The following is a 23,866-nucleotide window of genomic DNA, read 5'->3' as shown; positions in this document are numbered from 1 at the left end:
AGCGTTTTAGTCCGTGAGAGAAAACAGGAATTCACATAAACGAAATTATAAGAGACAATAAAAGTTTGAGGATCACTGAAATGGAATCACGTAAAGATGAGACACTCCAGCTTAACTCGCCGAGACTAATGTAAACAAACTTAACCAACCCTAACCTAACCTAATCTAACCCAACCTAATTTGCTTTTATCCTCTTCGCCACTGATCGGCTCATTAGCCGCTTCGGCGATCAGTCATGTCTCTGATTACTTTTCCTTTTCATTTATCTTCTTCACCAAAAGATCGGCTCGCTAACCGCCCGGGCGATCAGTCACGTCTCTGTCACGCACTGTTGGCAAATACTGGGCATGCACCGGCTCCTGAATGTACCTGAACCCGCTCCAGTGTTGGTCAAGTCTTGTCTTGAAAGAGCTCACACTCGGTGCCGTCACAACACTCTCTGGTAGATTGTTCCAAGAGTTTGCAACCCTCACTCCGAAAAAGTTTGCCCTCACAGTTTTCTGGACTTGCGGCTTCTTCAATCTTGAGCTGTGACCCCTTGTGGGGCGAGCGTCCTCCAGCTCCAATTAAGGACACTCGACTGAGTAGTGCCCCCTGAAATGCTTATACACCTCAACTAGGTACCCCCTTGCCCGTCTGTAGTATAGGCTAGGCAAGTTCAGGCACTCCAATCTCTCAGGGTAGCTGAGGTGCCGAAGTGCAAGCGCCAGTCTGGTGGCCCTCCTTTGAACATTTTCAACCAACTGACAGTCCCTAGCATTTCTCGGGGACCAGATGGGGTGACAGTACTCCAGATGGGGAAGCACTCCACTCCTGAAGATCCTTACGGGGGACGGACCGTCTAGATATCTGAACGACCTTCTTATAAGACCCAATAATTTATTTGCCTGATTTACCTTCTTCTCGCAATGGCCCGAGAACTTCAGCTCATTGTCAACATACACACCTAGGTCCTTCTCACATTCAGTCTCAACTAGTGCAGTTTCTTCATCCCGTTGGGACATATGATACGCCTCCTTACCGTTGGTACGCCCCAGGTGCATCCCCTTACACTTTGTGACATTGAATCTAAGCAGCCATTTCTTCGACCATTCCTGGAGCCTACAGAGGTCCTTCTGCAGCTCTTCACAGTCCGCTTGGTTCTTAATTTCCCGAAACAACTTGGCGTCATCGGCAAACATTTGTATGGAGGAGTGTACAACCTCAGGCATGTCATTTATGAAACAAACAAACAACAGCGGGCCCAATACACTGCCTGTGGTACCCCACTTGTGACAGGTACAGATGACGATTTCGTGCCATTCATCACCACACACTGCTTGCGGTCATGTAGAAAGTCTTCTATCCACGCTAGGACATTTCCCCGAATTTCGTACCCTTCCAGTTTGATTTTCAGCCTTTCGTGGGGTACACTGTCGAAAGCCTTGGCAAAATCTAGGTAAATATTGTCGATATTACCACCCCGTTCCAGAATATGGGTCCAAATATCCAATACCTTGAGCAATTGTGTTAAGCAGGAGCGCCCCGGCATTAAACCGTGTTGGCAATCCTTTACAAGGTTGTTTCGTATTAGATGTTCCATTGCGGCATCTCTGATAATACTCTCAAGTACTGTACATATTATGCTGGTCAGGCTCACCGGTCTATAGTTGTTCGTGGAGTGACGATCGCCCTTCTTGAAGATAGGACTCACATAAGCCACTTTCCATTCACTGGGGACCATTTGTTCATCCAGGCATTTACAAAACAGGATCTTCAGGGGCTCTGCCTGTTCGTTGCACAACTCTCTTAGCACTCTAGGATGTACTACGTCAGGGCCGGGACTCTTATGGACCTTTAGCCTGGACATTTTATTTCTAATACCCTCCTCTATGAACACAATGTGAGTCAGTGCTGTGTCGAACCGTCTGTCCTCAAACGCAGGAAGGTTAGTTGCATCCTCTCTTGTGAACACCGAGGAAAAGAAGCTGTTCAATGCCTCAGCTTTATCCAGGTCAGAATCTGCGTAACTACCATCCACCAGCCTCAGGTCTGATACTCCTAATCGCGTTTTCAATTTCGACTTTGCATAGCGGTAAAACGCCTTTGGTTTTGACTTCACCTCGCTTGCAACCATCATCTGGAACTCCTTTTCAGCCCTCCTACACTCTATCTTTGCTTGGTTTCTGGCTCTTGCATACATCCTCCTGTCTTGCTCATCGTTTGACCCAACCCACGTCATGAATTTCTGGGTTTTCTTCTTAATTTTGTCGACCGCCGCATGGTTCATGTGTCGGGGTCCCCTTGTATTCCTAGAAGCACTGGGTTTGGTTTTGGGTATATATTTATCGATCAAATGGGTCACTTTACTAGTTATGACATTCAGCGTAGTGTCTGCGTTCTTGTACCTTAATGAGTCAGGCCAGTTGATACCCCTCATTTCTTCCCTCATCCCATTGTAATTTCCCTTGTAATATTTCACCTTGGCCTGGCCTTATCCTGAACTAGGTAACAGTTAAATCTGAATGACAACACTATATGGTAATTGGTGCCAACTGGGGCAAGGTGTTCCAGTTTGGCCACCATACCCTCCTCGTTTATTATGATGAGGTCAAGTGGCTTGGGTGTTTGCTCCCCTCTGTAATGTGTCGGGTCTCGAACATATTGGAACACAAAATTATCTCTCAGAGTTTCTACAAAAAGAGTAGCAGGGTTATTCAAGTCATTCGGGGTGGACTCGTTTCTCCAGTCGATGTCGCCATAGTTAAAGTCCCCTATGATAAGGAGGTGGCTAGGGTTGAGCATTGCCGCGTTGTTTATTAAGGTTCTTAAGTTCCTTTGATTTAGTGGGCCACAGTTTGGGGATCTGTAGATACACCCGACGATAAGTAAGTCCCCTCCCTTTAATTTAATTTTACACCACTTGGACTTTTCAAAAACATCCTCTCCCTGTACCCTCGCCTAGCTGGCTCTAAGGTCTTGCCTAGCATAGATAACCACACCCCTCTTGCAAGTTTCTTGAGAAAGGTTCGTAAATGAGTCATATCCAGCAATACTGTACTCACACTCCTCTGGGTCGATTCTCCTGTTCTTGTACAACAGTTCTACAACTCCTACAATATCTGGTTGGTGTACTCTTAGTAGTGTTTCAAACTCCTCTCTCTTATCGAGAAACGTGTCAGTATTAGTGTACATGACATTCAAGCCAGAATTTTTTCTCGGTAACGTCTCTGCTCTTAGTAGTAACCCCGCTCCCCATTCTCAGAAGCTCCAGCATTTGCAAAGTACACTGTATTTTGCAGGGTGTGGTTAGAAATTAACCAACCATAACGTAACGCCAACCAAACTTAAGCTAATCAAACAATCTAACATAAGATAATAACCTAACCTAGCCTAATTTAATATTACCTAACGTAACATAACCCAAATTAACCTAATCTAAGTCAAACCTAATGCTAACCTAACACTTCCCAGCTAGCATTAGGATGTGTAAACATCAACTGAAATAAGCTGGGGGGGGGGGGATCTAATTTTCATATGATCATTAATTTTCTTCTTTTTTTAGATTTGTGTGTACAGTTGCATGGTTCTACAAAAATGGACGGATGCTATAATGGTCAGATGGATGCCTGGTAGAATGGATAGATGGATGAATTGGTGGGTGGATGGTAGAATGGGTAGATGGATGGGTGGATGTTCAGGTGGGTAGGTAGGTAAATGGATATCTTCCATTTATCTGCCTCTTTGTTCTGTAGTTTTGGCTGGACTGTTGTCCCTCTTGGTCTGAGCGATTGAAGTAGTACGGGGGTGGTTCTGAGAGGTAAAGGTCGTACAGGTGTGGCTATGAGGGGTGAAGGTCGTACAGGTGTGGCTATGAGGGGTGAAGGTCGTACAGGTGTGGCTATGAGGGGTGAAGGTCGTACAGGTGTGGCTATGAGGGGTGAAGGTCGTACAGGTGTGGTTCTGAGGGGTGAAGGTCGTACAGGTGTGGCTATGAGGGGTGAAGGTCGTACAGGTGTGGCTATGAGGGGTGGAGGTCGTACAGGTGTGGCTATGAGGGATGAAGGTCGTACAAGTGTGGTTCTGAAGGGTGAAAGTCGCACAGGAGTGGTTCTGAGGAGATCAAGGTTGTACACAGGCTGCTCTAAAAGGGGCTAACAGTTTACTTAGTTAAAATATATCACTGGAGGCCCTGAACAGATAAGTGTGGCTGGATGCAATTCAAGAAAGCTTCACCAAATGTTCCCTATAACCACCTCATCAGCCAATCATACTACAGTGGGAATATCCATACATACTTTGGTAGTGTCACTGGAATCTGAATGTTAACTCGGCTGACACAGGAATTAGAACCCGCGACGGTTATGGTGAGAGGCACGAGTTGTTCCACTTCCACTCTTTAAATGAGAGGAAGGAGGAATGGAATAGCACAAAGGGTTATATCCTTATGTACAGTAGATCCAGCACTAACAATTAAGATACAAATATCCGAAGATATTTTCGTATTTACCGCATTTTTTGGAAGTTGTTGAAGAGAGAGGAAGGTGGCGGTAGTGTAGTGTTTACGTCTAATGGCCACGGGCGGGAAGTGTCAATTATCGTCTGCTATAGGACTGTCAGTGGGCTGGCTGGCCTTACATCCTCCCACTATGTACCCCTTGTAGTACAGCTCACTCTTATCTTCCATCATATCACGCCTCTAGCACCAACAAGGACTTCAGGGTAACAAAATTTCCGTGCAATTACGTCTAGGTGGGCCCGGTCAAAGGGGAGCAACATTCTCTCGGGACCCTACCATGAGTGACCATGATGTGGACGACATTGCTTTCCTCACAGGTAAGATGAGGGAACATTAAGGTGGTCTCTGGTGTCCATTGGTGGTCGCTGGTGTCCATTGGTGGTCGCTGGTGTCCATTGGTGGTCTCTGGTGTCCATTGGTGGTCGTTGATGTCCATTAATAGTCTCTGATGTCCATTGGTGGTTGTTGATGTCCATTAATGGTCTCTGGTCACCTGTGCTAATATTAAGAATTATATCTGGGTTATATTATTATGCTATTGCCTGGCACTATGTCATCAGAACTGTGGTGTTGGTGTGAATATTTAGAATTTTTGTGACAGTCTTGTTTGCATGTCAGTTGGTTTATTATGTACGGTAGTTGATGACTTCTAACTACTTAACAGCCAGTTCAGACTTGAATATAACTAACATATCCTGTTATCTAGGTCATTGATTTTTTACTAATGTTTCTTCTTATGCCATTAGTATATGATTTAAAAGCTTATTATTCTCACTTCTTTAAAAGAGATAAAGATTTAGTTTGATTATCTATTCCTACAGTGAAATCTTTATATAACAGACCTCAATCTAATGGTTATGGTTCATTAGATGGAGGTTTCACATCTAACAGAACCTAATGCAATGGACTCCCCCACTTCATATATTCAGTTAAATGGAAGTTTCACGTCTAACAGAACCTTGATCTAACAGACTTGCTTCTCCATGAAGTCCGTTAAATGGAGGTTCCACTGTACTTGTGTCCAGCCATAAGATTTATCTTCATTCTACAAAACTTATTATTCTGTGCATCAGTTGGTATGACACAGTGGCTGTTAAACTATTACATAGGCCTACCCATAAGTCTTAGCTTAGACAGTCTGTAAACATTCTCTAGAGCTGCACTAGTCAAGAAATCAACTTTTGAAAGAAATACAAAAAAATGTATGGTAAATCTACATATTTAGCTACAGTCTGAATACTTCTTGGTTTTCAATTTATTTTTACAGGGTTACAGAATAAAATGGTGAACTTAAGTAAACACAAATAGTACTGATTAATTTCTTTAATGCAACTAACATTCACTTCATTGCTAAGTAGTGGTTGTATGAAAATTGTATACTGTACAGTACAATATATTAAGCCATTAATGAAAATAATGTACCATGAACTGAACTTACCAGACCTAACCTAATCATTTTAAATTGATTTTAGTTAGGGTAATTATTCAGTAAAAGCTCACACTGCTAAGTTTTGTAAACCTACATTTTCTAGAGTATATAACTTATCCTGTCCCACCAAGAGTGGGAAGGGCTTCGAAGCAGAGTAAGATGTGAAATTGAAAACAGAACTAAGCGAACATGACCTAATTTAGTCATTGTAATCACTTACTGGGTAACTATTCTGCAAACACTGGCATATAATTTATACTTGTTTGCCAGGTGTTTGCAGAATATTAGCCTGAGTTAGGTTCATGTAATAATTCATAAATGGTTTGGTACCATCATCTCACACTCACAACTATCATTTGTCAACAAGCCAGCTGCTGTGTGTCATCCATATAGAAACTTTAACACAGGATTTTGGGTATGTACCAATACGTTGTTGTTTGTCTTTGCGAACATCTCTACCTAGTTTTTTTACACTACAGTATAATGAAATAATGTATCGTGATTTTGTATAAAAAAACATATTGGAAAACACTAAATCTTAAGACTTGTGCAGAGAAGTAAATATGCATGAGAGAGGTAATATGACAAACAAAAGATGAACTCTACAAAATATAAGATAAGCATAATATAATGACAGCTCAAGTTCCATCGTGATAGCATATGCATTTGGTGAGGTTAGGCTAGGTGTGTTATCCTGCCTCCCATGGTTGTTTAGGTAGCTAATTAAGTAATACATTATAGTATGTAGTAACTGTTCAATAAGGGAACCACTAAATTAGCATCTATGAGAGTTTTTTTGTTTTCAAGAATATTTCTTACTTCGGTCTCCTTGTAGTTAAATGATTCAGTGCAAGAGCTGTATAAAACTTATTTGGAATTTACTCTGGAAATGAAAATCACTCTTATCAGTGGATTCACAAAAGCTATCAGTTCTGAAGTTGAGGAAGACTAAACCGTTGAGAGATAACAGTATGCTCAAGTCTGCAATACTTAGGGATTTGTTTCTGCTTAAACAAACTTATTTCTTGCTGGAACCATCAACTAACTATAAAGACTGCGCATTCAAGTAACAATTATTTTGTTCACAAAATCCGCCAACACCACTACAGTGTTTTAGTGATGCCCATGAGTTACAGTACAGTTCTGTACATGGTATATATTATTAAGACTTCAGATAGTAAAAAGTAATAAAGAAAGGTTGTATTGGCTATATACCTGTATTTTATTTCTTCAAGTTTTTAATGTGTTGATCTCTGTGGATGTTTGTCTTCCATACATAAAATGCAAATCCAGCAATAGACCAAGAAAAAAATAAACCAGTTTTAGAGACTTACATTTTGAATCGTAATAAAACCAACAGTAGTTCCTCTCTTTAGGATTATATAATATACATTGGAGTCTACAGCACCAAATTGTGATAATTTTGATTACAGTTGACACGAACCAACCAAATCCAAACCCATACTGATCCAAGGTTAGGTTAGATTTTCTTGGTGTCGTGGATTCCTATTATGTATCGTGAAAAATGGTGTAGTGCCGTAACTTTTGACTTGTTTTGGGTTGATGTGGAGATGGATTTTTGTTGTTTTGTTTTAAGGTTCATGTTCACATTTTCCTTTGATTTTCTTCCAGATTTGCATTAGGTGTTTATATATCAAGTACTGTACCAGGGGTGTTCATAAGTTACATGACCCACATTAAAACTTAATAAACCTCGTTACCTCACACAACAACCAGTGCACACATGGAAGTCTACCAAGACAAGAAATATAACTTTGGGTTTTGTGAAGTACTGTACTACTGTACTGTATAACATTAGTGTTTTCAGTGTGTATTGTTTTGAAGTTTATTAAGTTCTAAAATGGATCAGATAGTTTATGGACACCAAGTACAATACAGTGCTGAATATTAATGAAGAATCTGTAAAAAAAAAAAATACCGTACAACTGAAATAAAAGAAGATAGGTTTTGAGATGAAGATAAGAATAAAGATAACTATGGTTTAGCTACATTTTGAATCTGCCATCAATCAAATTGACCAATTTAACTGATGTGTCTTGTAGTTCAAATTATTTCTTTAATAAAAACTTTTTAAATATCATAATAAGTTCAGTTAATAACTTGATCTAAATTAATCTCTCAAGCTTATTTGTATTGCATCGTTCCATCACTCAGAGTTGCATAAGTTTGTTCCATTTTGTTAATAATTTATGGTCTGTAAGTCATGGCCTTTTTACTCCTAGTTTTTACAAGTCCTCTTTAAGCCATCTACCTAGGATGGTTTGGGTAGGTTAGGCAAGTCAAGGTACAGTTGTGGACAAAAGTTCGCTCCCTCTGGTGAAACTAAGTCACGGGAATGAATCTCCGAACTTAAGGTACTAATCCTGGCTGTAGTCTGGTGCGTGTGTGTGGTTTTATCTCACTTGGGAGTTCGATGATGCTTCTGTTTGGGAGGGAATGAACTTTTGACCCCGACTGTACATTGGTGTTAGGTTAAATTGGTTGTGATAACTAATTTGATTTACCAAATATTAAGACGTAACAGCTTGTGTAGCCGGGTACCCCAGCAAAGTTTAAATTAAAGCACTGAAGTTTGTCACAGTTTAATGTGTGACACATCTTTATCAGCAACTTAATTGAGACAATATGAAGTTAAGAGTTTAAGACTCACTGATAACAAAGAGTGATCATGGCACAACATTCTAATATTGTCTAGATTCTTTCACATGAATACTTGGGTCAGCTTGGCAAGTGTAGACAAATGTCACTTCATAATAAGTTTTGACATAATGTTCCTGGTTCTTGATTACAGTACTTTTGGTAGTCAATTCTAATGCCGTGTGATGTATATTCCTCCTTGTTTTTTATAGGTCACTTGTGACATCTTTCCATGTTACTTACCTCTGGCCTTTATCTTAAGATATAAACTTTACCAGTATAAAAAACAGACTAACATGCAATAATGCTGATGATGATAGTCACAGCTTAGGCTTACATCAGCAAGCTTTTGGCAGACAAAGAACTTCTTTGTTTCTTGAAATCAACTTCCTCATTCAGAACCTCTTAACTACAGGGTATATATATATATATATATATATATATATATATATATATATATATATATATATATATATATATATATATATATATATATATATATATATATATATATATATATATATATATATATATATATATATATATATATATATATATATATATATATATATATATATATATATATATATATATATATATATATATATATATATATATATATATATATATATATATATATATCAAATATCCTCAGTGTTGATGAACTTCACTTAAGTTTCACCAAATTTATCAGCAGCATTATCCAGCCTGATGCCCAGTTACCAGCTCATTGTGTTGGCCGAGTGGTTCCAGCATTCTGGACCTTTGTTAGATGACGTCACGTGCAACTCTTTGTAAGAGGGTTAAAGGAATTTTATTAAGCTTTATTGGGATCCACCATGATCGAGAATATTCTTTTAAGTCTTGTGCTTATATAGAATTCTGAATAAGTGCAACTATTTTACAATTACAGTAATGGGTTTTTTGTTACGTTACCGTACTTGTGCATATACAAACTTGCTATCTTTTCTTGGTGTACTGTACTGTACAGTAGCTATGTATATACTGTATTTGAGAAACAGAACAAATGCTTTAGTATAAGATTCATTTCATTATTGATTTCCTGGCTTGTGTGGATGTAGGGAACATTAGCCACCAATTTTATTGCAGAAATCAGTGACTAACCCCTTTGCTCTGTTTGTATCTTATTTTTGCATTAAAGCAGTTAGTGCTACATAGCAAAATCTGAATTTGGTAAAATTTTTACTGTATATACTGTAGAAATTTAGGTACCTGGTATTGTCCAAGTTAGGGAGGCTAGGATTTCTTGATGTTTTTGTTGGGCTCCTCCAAGATGTCTTTTAATGCCTAGAATGCAAATCTGGTGAGAAATTAAGGCAAAAATACAGTAAAGTGAACTCAACAGGAATACATGTACAGTAGTTATGGTTCCTTTATTGTTGCTGGTGAAGGGAATTCACCATTAAACTGTTTATGACAATAGATATTACAAACCAAACAAATAGCTACTCTAAACCTAATAATCTTGTTATATTTTGTTAGGTGTTGTTAGATTAGGTTGGTTCTTGTTATTCATTGTCATAAATGGTTTAGCATTATAGTCCTTTTGCCAAAGCTTATTTACCATATGGCCAGTCCAAAGTAGAGGTGGCCTGTGTAGGATCCACCCATTGGTCTCGATAGTCTTTGGAGCTTTGTTCTGTTCTGGTCTCTCTTCCATGTTCTGGTAGATTGCTCCACAAGTTTACCACCCTTTGTGTGGAGAAGTATATCCTTACATTCATCTTGCCTGACACCTTGGCGAGCTTGAAGTTGTGTCCTCCTACATAACACAAAAAAAAAAGAACTGGGTTTGTCTTCCATCCCTTCCAAGATTTTGAATATCTTTATGAGATCTGTCCTGAAGTGTCTTGACTGAAGAGTTGTTACTCCAAAGGCACCTCACTGTGCTTGGATAATCAAGGTGGTTTAGTACAGGAATGGTGTTAGTTGGTCTGTGCTGCACCTGTTCTGGGGAGGTTATACCATATTATGTCTTCCTGGAGGTATCCCGTCCATGCCTGTATGCAGTAGCCACCAGTGCTGGTGTTTAAACAGGGACTTATTAGATATTTATAAATATGAAGGAGCATTTTTTGTCTTTGTATCTGATGGTAAGAATTATAATTCCTGAAGTTTGGTTGAGTTTCTCACTTCTGGTCCCACTACTTGCACTGCCTTGCCTTCAGTGATTGGTCTGTCACAGTACTTAAATTTCTTTCCTTCTTAACTATTTCCAAGAAAGTGTTATTCACAGAATAGTTGTGACTCAGATTGTTTTGTCCCAAGTGCAGAGTTTTACGTTTTTCTGCAACCATTTGAACCGCTCTTGCAGATCTTTTTGCATGGTTGTGACATCGTGACGTGCAACCTTCTCATATATCTTCATGTTGTTCACAAACCTGATTATGTGGCTTGTTATAATTTCATTAACGTTGTTAATGTAGATCACAAACAGGGTGGTCCAAGGATAGTTCCTTGTGGTACTCCACTGAGAACCTTTTTCCTTTCTCATTGTACTGCACTCCATTTATGACCACCCTTGTTGCCTGTCTTCAATATTTTGCCCTTGATGCCATGTTCCTGGATCTTAAAGGTTGCCAGGACACCAGTTGTTTTGCAAGATTTAAAACTTAGGTTTTACAGGTTTTATGAGATAAATTATTTTTGCTTCCCTCCTTGCCAGATTTGTATTCTTCAGTAGCTCTACTTTGCCACAAACACATCAATGAAAATCTCATCCAAAAATTCCAAGAAATTTAAAAGTGAATCTTTCCTTAACTATTAACTAATTTTTATTTATTTATTTTTTCTTTATGACAATAGTGAAATCAATAAATTGGTTAGCACCTTTTAGTAAAAACATCAAACTTATCCGGCTAGCCAATGGGCCTGAATTTGTACACTCTTTACCAGCATCATTCTTTAATATAGATTTTTAAGGTTACCAAGTACAGACTTTGCTCTTTGGAGTCAGTTGTGTAGTACATCAAGGCACCTTGTTGAAGTACATGTGGTTTTTTATATATATTTATTTCCTTATAAAATATAACATTCTTGCTCATTCAAAAATAAATGGTTTATGCTGCTACTTCCTCTTCACTGCATATGTCAACCATCACCTTCAAAATTTTATTCCACAAATATTCACAGACTCAAAGCTTTATCAATTTAATATCCATAAAGGGGATAGACTATTTGATGTGGAAAGTACTATCTTACGGCTGTTAATGTTCAAAAGTAAAGTATTGTTTGCCCAGAGTTTATGTATGAGTAGCCATTAACTCGAGTATGTACACTAGATTGGGGGATACTTTTAATGCATGATTGTACAGTACAGTAGCTACACAGATTCAGTCTCCCCCTCCTAATGGAAGAACAGTCAATTAATTTATACCAATTATAACTTTATTTTTATTATGATTATATATATATATATATATATATATATATATATATATATATATATATATATATATATATATATATATATATATATATATATATATATATATATATATATATATATATATATATATATATATATATATATATATATATATATATATATATATATATATATATATATATATATATATATATATATATATATATATATATATATATATATATATATATATATATATATATATATATATATATATATATATAATAAATCACTGTAGGTGCGCGTGATCTAGGTATATGCTGATAACCACAAGGAAAGAAGAAAACACGAAGTTCCCAAGCGCTTTCGTGTAATTCACATCTTCAGGGGTGAGTACAGACTAGAGAGAGAAATACAAACCAAGGTGTATATATACAGAGGAGGGTGAGACCAGGTCCACAATGGTCAGGTATTAGGTAATGACCCTACTAATCTTTAAATAGCACACAACGGTTGGTGGTCAGGTCAGATGGTCAGGTGACCCGGCCTTCTCACCTGGTTACACGTGTTGTGGTATATATATATATATATATATATATATATATATATATATATATATATATATATATATATATATATATATATATATATATATATATATATATATATATATATATATATATATATATATATATATATATATATATATATATATATATATATATATATATATATATATATATATATATATATATATTGTACCTCTCTAGTCCGCCAACCTCGGGACCTGACCGGTGCCGGACAATGGAAATTTCCAGACTATGGAAATTCACCCTTTTCCTTAATAGATAGTGACTTGTGCTTACGCTTGGAAGCACTAGCACCACTTTCACTGCTTTGTGATCTCTTTGAAAACATGTTGAAGGGTGAAATGTTGTACAGTAGGTTCTCAAATTTCGCGAGTTTTTAATTCGACTTTTTTTATTTGGACACAAAAAAAGCACTACACAATTTAAAATTTTGACGGCGGAAACTCAAATTTCGACAGTTTTGACTGGCCCACCAACGTTCAGACGTGCATAATCGTGTAAACAGCGTCATTTCTCTTTTGTACAAAAGACTCATTATTGTTTATTACTGAATGTCTTTTTGATTGAATTAATGTTTATGTGTGAAAATGAACAATACAATTCATTAATATTACGTAGAATATTAAAACACACGAGGAGACGGCATTGTTTTCGTTGTTTACAAAACCAGTGACTGACTGGTTCTACATATAAAACTGCAAGAAAATAAGACCCTGGTTGTAGCTGTAGTAAAATTAATGTAAAAAAATTAAAATGGTTGTTTGAAGTAATGTTATTTAATGTTAATAAATGGAACAATATAAGTAGCTAACCATTAATGGTAAAGAAAAAAAGTGAGATCGCATATGTAAGTGCGCACATGTGAAAGCATATCGTCATTACTCTACATAAGAATATGAAAGCAACACTTATTTATTGTTCATATATATTTTATTTAATGTTTCTGAATTTAAAACATAAATTCTACCCACCAGTGGTGGTAAAGTTGAAAACATAAGGACAGCCAATGTTGTTGTGTGTGTTTTTACTCGGATGACGAAGTTGCCAAGTCATTAGGTTCAACTCTAACTTAAGCTGTAGAACATAAAAACTTTTTCTTTGTTGTTTTTAGTTTTTATTTAACTTTATCTGTGTTATTTTCGTTGGTTTATGAGGATGTTTCTTTATTAGAGTTAGTAATTCGCCAAAAAAGTAGGGTACATAAGGCAAAATTTAGCCAAACATCGAAAGTACCAGACTCAAATTAATTTTCTCCATGGGCAAACTAAAATCGTTCCGGACCACAGAATGACGGACTAGAGAGGCACAACCTGTATATATATATATTTTTTTTACAGTAGCAATAACGTGTGGTAAAAAAAAAATTGAAAAGCACTTTCTTAAGCACCTGCCAGTGTTTTGCCTTGTAACTGAAGAATACTTTGAAGCACTTCCAGTATTATGTAAAGTAGTTATCCTTATCTTTTTTTTTTTTTTTTATGTGGCCTGAAGTGAAAAGCTACACCCAAATTTTTATGATACTTTTCATGTCTTTATTGGCCATTACATTAGAAAATTTGTTGAAGCCGCACTGTCACATCATGTTCAGTCACAATGCTGTCAAACTGTATTCCACTGAGAAAATTTGAATCTTATATCTTAAATTAGAAATTAAGACAAAAATAATGTGTTCTGCCTAAAAATGCTTTGCTCTTTTGTTCCATACAGTACTTACAGTGTATACCTTCATACATTATACTGTACTGTGTATTAAAGAAATTTGTAGACTACAGTATACAGGGTATACAGAAATATCTCCGTTAGCCGGAACAATTGGTGCAGAACACTTCTGGTTATGAAAGTTTTCCGTGAAATGAGACGACTCTCTCAAACCCAGAAAAAATTCCCTATCCCCAGAATTTTCCAGGTACATTACTGGGTAAATTTTTTCAGAATTTCCGGAAATTGTGCATTACAATTTACATCATCTCTCAAATCCAGGAAAAAATCCTCCATCCCTGGAATTTTTCTAGCAACCAGAATTTTCTCGGAATTTTCCAGAATTATGCATTATTTCATCTCTCAAGCCCTGAAAAGGTCACCCAGCCCTGGATTTTTGCCAGAATTTTCTCAGAATTTTCCAGAAAATCAGACCCTCGGAAAATTCTGAGAAAATTTCAATTTCAGTTATCGGAGAGTTCCAGTTACGAGGGATTCTGGGTCACGGAGATATTACCGTACCGGAGAGTATTATTCTAACATGTTTGATTGTTCAAGCTCATAATGGTACTGTAGTGTAACACACTCTGCACCTTGGGGTTCATTTGGCTTTATTGTTATATTCTTTGCGAGGAATTATTTGTGTCCTTATTCCACATTGTAGAAATAGATATGGACAAACCTGTCAGGGGTCCTGGTGACTGGTCCATTGTGTTAGGCTTTATTGAGTGAAGATAATTCATAGTTTTCCTTGACCTTAAACTACACTGTTGCCACGTCACACATATGAGCCGCTCCAAAGGATCTTCCCAAATAGCTCCTGTGGAGAGAAGATAAATGTTAAATTACCTTCTTATCTAAATTGTTGTCATTGTCACTTAAGGATCTAAAGTATGGTTCAGTTAAGTACAGTATTACATAACTAGTTTGCTGCATCTGTTCTGTAAGTGAGATGCTGTACTAACTGTATATGACTTTTGGGTTGTTACTCAAGGACATTTCAGATTAGCCCAGTGAGGGTGCACCCCAGGAATTTATCTCGGGGGAACATATGATTTCCCAATCATGTACAGTAGTTGAAAACTAAGAAAAACTTTATTTCTCTTATTTATTTATACTGTACAGTAAATTTATATACAGTACGGTGAGCGACAAAACATTCTTGCCAGTTTTGTCTGATGAGGGTACAGCATCCTGTATTCTGAAATAGATTTGACAAAAAAGTTCCATTTGGGGTGTGGATGCTCATCCTCAAGATAAGTTAGAAGCCTTCTAAGGATCTCACAACTGGTTTACAAGCACCAAGTTGTTCACTGTATGCTAATGAGTTGTCTCACTGTGTCTCCAGTCAAGTCTGAGTTACCCTTCAATCAGCAGTGTCAACAGCTCCCATTTGTCTAAGATGATGCAACTTCTGTATGGGAAATTTGTGGAACTCTGTTTTTTTGTTCTTTCAAATACTGCACAGTAGTTCCATTATGCCACCAACTGCTATATGGAGGCTTTGGCTACTGCCGATGACTGTCACTAACATATGTAACAAGGATCCACATTAGCTTCAGCCTCTTCTGGAGACATCATTAAGATTAGCAACTTAGCTGTACAGTACTGTAGTTATATTCAACAAATTCTGACACACACCTCTTCTCCTGTCCTATGTCAGCTATAATTTAACCTACTTTGTAAGCTATAATTTGACCTAGGGTACTGTGTCAGCTATAATTTAACCTACTTTGTAAGCTATAATTTGACCTAGGGTACTGTGTCAGCTACAATTTGACCTCTTTTACTGTGTCAGCTATAATTTGACCTACTGTGTCAGCTACAATTTGACCTCTTCTGTGTCAGCTATAATTTGACCTACTGTGTCAGCTACAATTTGACCTCTTCTACTGTCAGCTATAATTTGACCTACTGTGTCAGCTACAATTTGACCTCTTCAACTGTGTCAGCTATAATTTGACCTCTTCAACTGTGTCAGCTATAATTTGACCTCTTCAACTGTGTCAGCTATAATGTGACCTCTCTTACTGTGTGACCTATATATATAATTTGTAGTTAGACTCAAGGATTCACACCATTAATATGTTTAAGTTTACCATTATTCAGATTCAGAATATATTTATGGGCTTAAGGAAAAAACAAAAACCATTTCATGTGTATCGTCTAGTGTCATATACTCGAGTTTTTTGGTAAAATTCTGACAACTAAGACAAAATTCAGTAGCTGGTCAATACATACTGTACTGCCGTGACTAAAGAACAAAGCATAGTACGGTTGAAGAGTTATTCAGTGTAATAATCAAGCCACATACAATAGTCAAAACCCATTATCTTGGCCTTATTCAATATGTCATTTTATTTCATCCTTTTTTTTTTTATTGAAAGTGACTGCATAGTATCCTGATAATTCAAGTAAGGGTAAGTTTTGTCTTAATCCAAGGTTACTAAAGTTAATCCTCCTTAAGATAATCACACCCAATAAATATAATTCCCCCAAATGCATAACCTGTATTGGTAAAATTTTCCAGTAAATAAATAAAGCATGAAGGATTCTTTTGTTTTAACTGACTAGAGGAAGATTCCACCATAGGACTGATAGATATGTCAGTAAATAGTAAATCTAAAACTGTTTTAGAAGCACCAAGCTTTTTTTTCCATCTCAGCCAGTCACTGCAATTTATGATATTGGCATCAACATTTTAGTTTAGTGATGCTGGCTGGCTGGATAGCATCCCTATAATTTCATTTTTATGCATTTTTATTTCCAGAATGAATGATGTATTAGTCTAGTATAGTACATGTATTGGCACATATAACTGTGATCTCTCTGTGTCCTGCAAAATTTTTAAATTCTTCAGTATAAGGTGATATGCAATTTGTTCATATGATTATATTAAATAAGCTGAACACAAGCCAATAGTTAGCCCCTGTGAGTACTGTACTGCCTAGATAAATCTTCAGTTAAGTCAACTTACTTAGTAGTTAGATCTCCCTATTCTCTAATCCATTTTTTCCTTATTTTATAGTACAGTACTTTTCTTCCCATCTCTGCGATATGTTGTGCCTTTCTCAGATTGAATATATTACTGTATTTACAAATACGTATGCAAAAACTGTGATATGAGAATACTGTACTTTTTCATGTGTTTTGAATGATAAACAAGAAATATCAGTGATGTTCCAAGTAGCTGTAAAAATATTTAGGGCTTTGCCTTGTGGAAATACGGGGTGTCCCCAGTCTCATGCAAACAAAATTTGTATTACTCACAGAACTTTTTAAATACGTTGGTGATAATAACAACATCAAACACTGCAGTATCAGTATTTCATCCTCACTCCTTTTTCCAGGATCGCCCAACGAGAGCGGCTTCATGGTCAACAAGCGTGCCATGTATGAACCCGGCGCGGTTATGGTGTGCTCTCAGAAACGAGCATGTTGTGTAGTGACGCTTGGCTTTATTGCCATCATTACTATTGCACTTATTGTTGCTTTTACAAAACCAGGTATTTATTATATGTTTTATCATCTTCAACTTTGATTATTTTGTCTATTATTCAGCATTCATTATTAATTTTTATAGCTGGTTAATCTTTTAAGACAATGAATGAATCCTCTTTTTTGGCTAATGTTATCTGCCAGGTAGTTCCTCATAATACTGTACTGTACAGACTGCCAGGTGAATAATTAAGTGTTCTCACAAGCCCCACTTATCTAGGCAGGGTTAACACAGGGTCATTTTTGTATTCGAGAACTTAAACAATTACTATATTTTAGGAATTGCAATAAACAGGAACCTAAAAATCAGTAGGAATAAAGTCTGATCATTGTGAAGAACATCAATGATCAGAAATAAAGTCAAATCATGACAAAGATTACCTTTGATCAGACTGATTTTTAGGTTCCTGTTTATTGCACGTTTTAAAATAAAGTAATCATTTTAAGGTTCTCGAATCTAAAAATGACCCTGTGTATTGACCTGAGTAGATAAAACAACTGACATTTCACTCTCCATCACATCTATTGTCTTAAAATAGTGAAGTAAGGTGCAACAGCTGTGTTCTAGAAGCATGAGGTTATATCAATACTGAAGCATGGATGATAACTACCTAAGCATCATCCAGAGTATGGTACTTAAGCTAGCCTTTGGATGACAAATATATCGTCCAAACCTTTAAAAATTCACTAAAAATCTGTCTTTGGGTTTACTGGTGCTTGTTTTAGTTTAACACCTTGTCTACGGGGTCTCTGTGCTGAATAAAATCATCTCCCGCGAGCAAAATAAATTATCAAAGGCAGCATCCCTATAGTGAAGAGGTTAAAACATGCACCAACCTTTCACACACACACATACACAAGTACAATAGAACCTCAATAATTCGGCCTCCAATAATTTGAAGTACTGTACTGTACTGTACTGGCTAATACATGGGGGTCATTTGAGGACACTGAAAGCTCCATTTTGTAGCCAATATCATGAGAAGCTCATTGTGTGTTGGCTTTACTGTACTAGGTAAAGGATTTTTATTTTTATTTAAAGTTGTCGCTAATATTCACTTGGAAAATGAGTTTAACGATAATATTTTACTCTTCAGGATGTCCAGAAGCAACTTACACTGGAGAACCATTTCCAGGACAAAGTAATCATCCCACTGTCTCTCCTCCGAGCACACCGCCAACAGCCACCAATGGAGAAGAATTTCCTTGGGCAGATGTTCGATTGCCCTTTCATGTTCGACCATTGCATTACGACATCAGTCTCCATCCCAACTTGACCACCAGACATGTTCAGGGTATGTTGATTACTGATAGATGAGTTAGCTTTCTTGGGTAGCTACACTAAAATCCTGACTTTTGCAGCCCATTGCAGTAATTGTCCTGATTAGTGAATAGTCACAACTGGATCAACTTCTATTGAAATCAAGCAGCTACAGTATTTTCCCTTAAAGAAATAGAAATAATTAAATTGTGACTCAAGTTCTCACCAGACTTATTGAGAAATGTGTGTGCGTGTGTACCCCGAGTTGGTGATGTAATTATGTACCCTCAGTGGGGTACAAAGCCACCTGCTCTAAGTCAGAGATGTAATGGTCATTGAGCCTCGATCGCCCTCCGGTTTTAGGATATTTTGTCATCAGTGCAGTGTAAATCTAACCTAACCTAACAATGGCTTCATCGCCTCCAAAATATAAGATATTATTATCTAAATTTAATACATATAACACGGTGCAGTATTTAATAGACCGGTGACGAAATGTCCGACCACCCCCTCCTCCATTTCATCCACCAACTGGATGGTTAGGGGCAACTCAGACTGCTGGAACCCCTTCCCCCCAGACACCAACACCTTCACTCTCTCTCCCTTCCTCTACCCACACATCCTTCCTCACTTGACTCCCTCTCTCCCATAATCAGACAAATCTACATTTGTTACAAGTGTATGGTATGCAGATTCAAGGCAGTGAGGAAAATATGATCATGAAATAGCTTTACAAAAGGTTTCTCGGGGATGGAACCCTTTTATGAACTGGGGAATGCCTGTACAGTAGTATGTAGCACAGTGTCAAAATGCAAACAATGATGATGAAGTTCTGATCATCACATCTGTACTGTATATATACATACATGTTTATACATTATAATATATGGGTTACTCAACAACTATATGCATGTTGGGATAAAAGGAACGCCCACTCCTATACGCCCATATGTTTGCCCGCCCAACCATTACAACTAGGGGGAATGAGAAGAAACTTGAAACTGATCCTGTGATAAACCTGTCAGATGGGTAATAGTGCCAATTTGTCTCAATTCATTTCACCCTTAACCTCAGAACAGATGCCCCATACACACCAGAGTGGGGTCAACTGTGCCCATATTGTGGACTGGCCAATTTGGTTTGGTGGGTTTTGAGGTGGAGTGGAAAAACCCTGTGATGGGCAGACAGTGGTTAAGGGCAGCGGCATAAACTTGGTTAATGTAAAGTGAAGCTTCCGTACAGTATTTAGTTAACAATAGGAAGAGGACTTAAGTAATCTCATATAATGTCCTTTTGTTTGAATGAATAAAGAAACGTAGATGTCTCTTTAAATTTCCCCTGACTCATATAATAACAATGAGTTCCCCAGCAACAGATGAATGAGTCAGTACAGAACATAGGGTAGGTAAGCACATGTTAAATAACTAAGTAAGAAATCAGTATAAGAGAGTACAGTACATGTAAGTAATAAAAAGAAAGAATAAGAGTACAGTAATTAATTATAGAATTAAAAGGAAAGAAATAAGCAAACTCCTCTTCATTCATTTACTTGTTATATATAATTTCTTCAAATAATAATAACGTTCTTACAATGTGATTAACAGAAAATAAGCTTGCTACATAAGTGTACAGTGTATGTACAGTCGCCTCTCCTCCTGAACCACGAACCCTGAGATTCAAACTCTTGAAACAAAAGCATTTATGGACAGATTAATGCATCAGTTTCTACTGCTTTGGGTTCATGTGTGTGAATCTGAGGGTTCGTGAAGCTGCAGGAGAGGTGTGGGTGACTGTACTGTCCAGCATTGTGCATTAAATATTTACATTTTCAGGAGAGATGACAATCAAGCTTACTACTATTGAAGAGACGACAGCTATAATCATCCATGGCCATGAACTGAATGTTTCACAGTATTCATTAAAAAACAAATATGGGAAACCCATTGAAATAATCAAGTTTCTTATATACCCAAGACATCAACAAGTGAGTCATTTTATAAGTAGTGTTGTCTTCTGAAACTTTTATAATGATGCCTTACCTCTTGATGTACAGTTAGCATCATTGGAAGTAAGAAAACTTGTGGCTAATGGAGACATCTGACTTCTCCTTGAGGTTATAAGTAGTATTTTCTCATGAATTAATCACTTTGTTGCATCAGGTCAGAGTGATTCATTCACGAATAAATAATACGTACTATCTTGAGGAGATGGTAGATGTCTCCTTCAGCCACAAGTTTTCTCGCTTCCTATGATGCCAACTGTACGTCTACATCTATTAAATGGACTGAGCTAACCTTACAAATATGCTGTATTTGAACTAGTAAACTGATTCCTTTGCAGGCTGAGGATGGTTCACAATTCTTGAATTTAGATTAAAAATGTGACATTGTAAATTTATTTAAATATAAAATATTATACATATTATAAGTGAAAAGAGAAAGAAATGGGTTCCCCATTTTTCAGGGGGGAGGCAATTGGTCCCCCCCCCTCCTATCCCCCAGTGGAAGCCCATGTCAACACCATCTATGAACAACAGGCTATCTAATATACTATAGGACTAGACTTGTGTCTGTCTGTCTGTCTGTCTGTGTGTGTGTCTGTTCTGGGCAGCCGAAAAGGCACAATCGTTTTTCATCAAACTTGGTGGAAAAATCGCAAAAAATTCGTAGAGTGGAACAAACCTGGTCCCATGTCGATGGTTTCTTTAGGAAGGCATTAATTAACCATTTTAATTAAGCTGGCAAAAGATGTCGCTGTACGCTGTCAGCCGGACGATTGCAGTTATCGTACGGCTCCCTCCTCCTCCCCCCATTTTTTCTCCAAGCCTACTTTTTTTTGTGTTGTTTGGATTAGTAAAGGAAGGAAGATGAGGAAATAGAAGAATAAAGAAGGGGAAACAGAAAATAGTTAGAGATATCAGGTGGGGGGAGCTGAGTTTCATCATGCGTCTGGATGCGCGGTTGCAACGTTACCAGATCATTTTCGGACCTTACGAGGCTACAGTGTACACTTATTCCTGTGGCTGACTGTACAGTAGGCTCTCGCCAATAACGACTTCCACAATAATGTTTTCGACAATAACGGTAAGTTACAATAGTTACCCATTTTCGATAAAAACGTCTGGATTCTCTTGAATAACGGAGATTTTGCGGGAAGTTGTCCGAGCGCGTCAATGATAGCGTTTGTTTGCCGCCATGTTGATGACGTAGTAGTCCGCTCCATCTCACTCTCGCTCTCACACACGCTCCGTGGAATACAGCGCTGCGCCCATGTGTGAGATTTTCGCCTCTATAACCAGTGGTTGTTAGGGTCGGTGATCAATAATGGCTTCCGCATTTTTGCCTGTGGGGGCTAGGGGAGGTGGTGGAGGGAGTGATTTGCCACCTGAATGCCCGGGAACTTTTAAAGTGAGGAAATTGAACTGTCCTGAGTCTACAGTGCGAAATTTTAAGAGGAACTTAGAGGAGACCAAGAGAAGTATTGCGCTGGCTAAAAATATTTCGGTAATGATGGAAATGTGAGGTGAGCTATGAAAGATAAAGGCGATAGAAACAGGTTGTTAGTGATACCAGAGCATTTTCTTGTGAAATGTTTAGCTTGTAGAATGAAAGACAGTGCAAGTGTATAAGCGGCCCTCAGATACGGAACAACCATCACACCAAGCACCTCAAAAACTCCCCCAAGCTAAGTGTTATATTACTCAAACTCTTTATTTTGATGATTGAATAAAAAAATTTTTTTTTCAGCGAACAAAAAGTGTTAGGAGGGCTTCAAAGGGGAAAAATGGGTGAAATTCTTGTGGCGGCGGCACCAATAAACCCTTTTTACATGTATTTTAATGTCACACAAATAACGTGTTCGCTAATAACTGTTTTCAGGCACCTATTAGACGTTATTGGTGAGAGCCTACTGTACATGGAAAAGGAGAAGAGATAAAAGATAATAACAGGAATGCATGAAGAAGATAGAAAGGGAGAAGAAGAGAGACTGAAGAATTATTATCCTTAAGAGGCGAGCAAGGAAAGGAGATGGGAGAGAGGGATAGTGAGAGGTGGAGGTATGAATGGAGGGATGTGTTTTTTAAAGTTCCCAGAATACCATATTAAAATCACCTATTTAATAAGGGAGAAAAAGTGCTAAATATGATGAGTAGTGTAATGGAGAGACATAGAGATATACTGTATAAATAAAGATAGAGATAGTACGGATAAAAATGGAGAGAGAGACAAGCAGACAAACAAAAGACATAGACATAATACAGACAGATTCAAGGACACGCAGAAAGACAGACAGATAGACAGACTTATGAAAGACAATGACAACATATAAGACAGACACATACATACAGACAGACAGACATGACTACAATAGACACAGGGTGAATATAGACAGTGAAACAGACAGGAGGTTGACAAAAAATAGACAGATTCATACATGCACAAATAGACAATATGCCAACTAACATGACAGACTGACAGGTTGACAGCTGACTGACTGGTTCACATTAGACAAACAGGCAGACACACGCCAACAACGGATAAGACAGACAGATTTGACGACACAAGGAGTACAGACGGGCTTACAGTCAAACACCACGCAGACGAACAGACAGTTGGGATGGCAATAGACAGGAGGGATAGACTTGAGACAGATTAGAAGGCATTTATCAACAAGAATAACACCAAATTGACCATAGCTGCATCAGTGAGGGTAGCTGGTCTTACATCCACCAGCGTAAATAATAAGACGCATTGAAAACTAACACCCTCGCCCGGAAAGAACATCGATGGTCGGTCAGTCATGTGAGATGGGCCTAAAACTCACTAACATAGATGATGACTATGAT

The 23,866-nt window shown here is 37.6% G+C and overlaps 1 protein-coding gene across 3 annotated transcripts in view; it reads left to right on the top strand.

The window, feature by feature from the left end:
* The window catches only part of LOC121876296 (endoplasmic reticulum aminopeptidase 1-like), a 71,281-nt gene that overhangs the window by 9,487 nt on the left and 37,928 nt on the right, over nucleotides 1-23,866 (top strand). For 2 of the 3 annotated variants that reach the window (XM_042381344.1, XM_042381345.1), the window contains exons 2-4: nucleotides 17,612-17,767; nucleotides 18,857-19,054; nucleotides 20,853-21,004. In XM_042381344.1, coding sequence (XP_042237278.1) covers nucleotides 17,612-17,767; nucleotides 18,857-19,054; nucleotides 20,853-21,004 — 506 coding nt within the window. Of the gene's footprint in view, nucleotides 1-4,523; nucleotides 4,816-17,611; nucleotides 17,768-18,856; nucleotides 19,055-20,852; nucleotides 21,005-23,866 lie in introns of those variants that run through there. The other variant, XM_042381346.1, reaches the window with a different exon arrangement.

The sequence above is a fragment of the Homarus americanus genome, unplaced genomic scaffold, assembly GCF_018991925.1.
Source record: "Homarus americanus isolate GMGI-L3 unplaced genomic scaffold, GMGI_Hamer_2.0 scaffold34921, whole genome shotgun sequence".
Taxonomy (NCBI): domain Eukaryota; kingdom Metazoa; phylum Arthropoda; class Malacostraca; order Decapoda; family Nephropidae; genus Homarus; species Homarus americanus.
The sequence above is the reverse complement of the archived record's forward strand: the minus strand, read 5'-3'. Positions and strand labels throughout refer to the sequence as shown.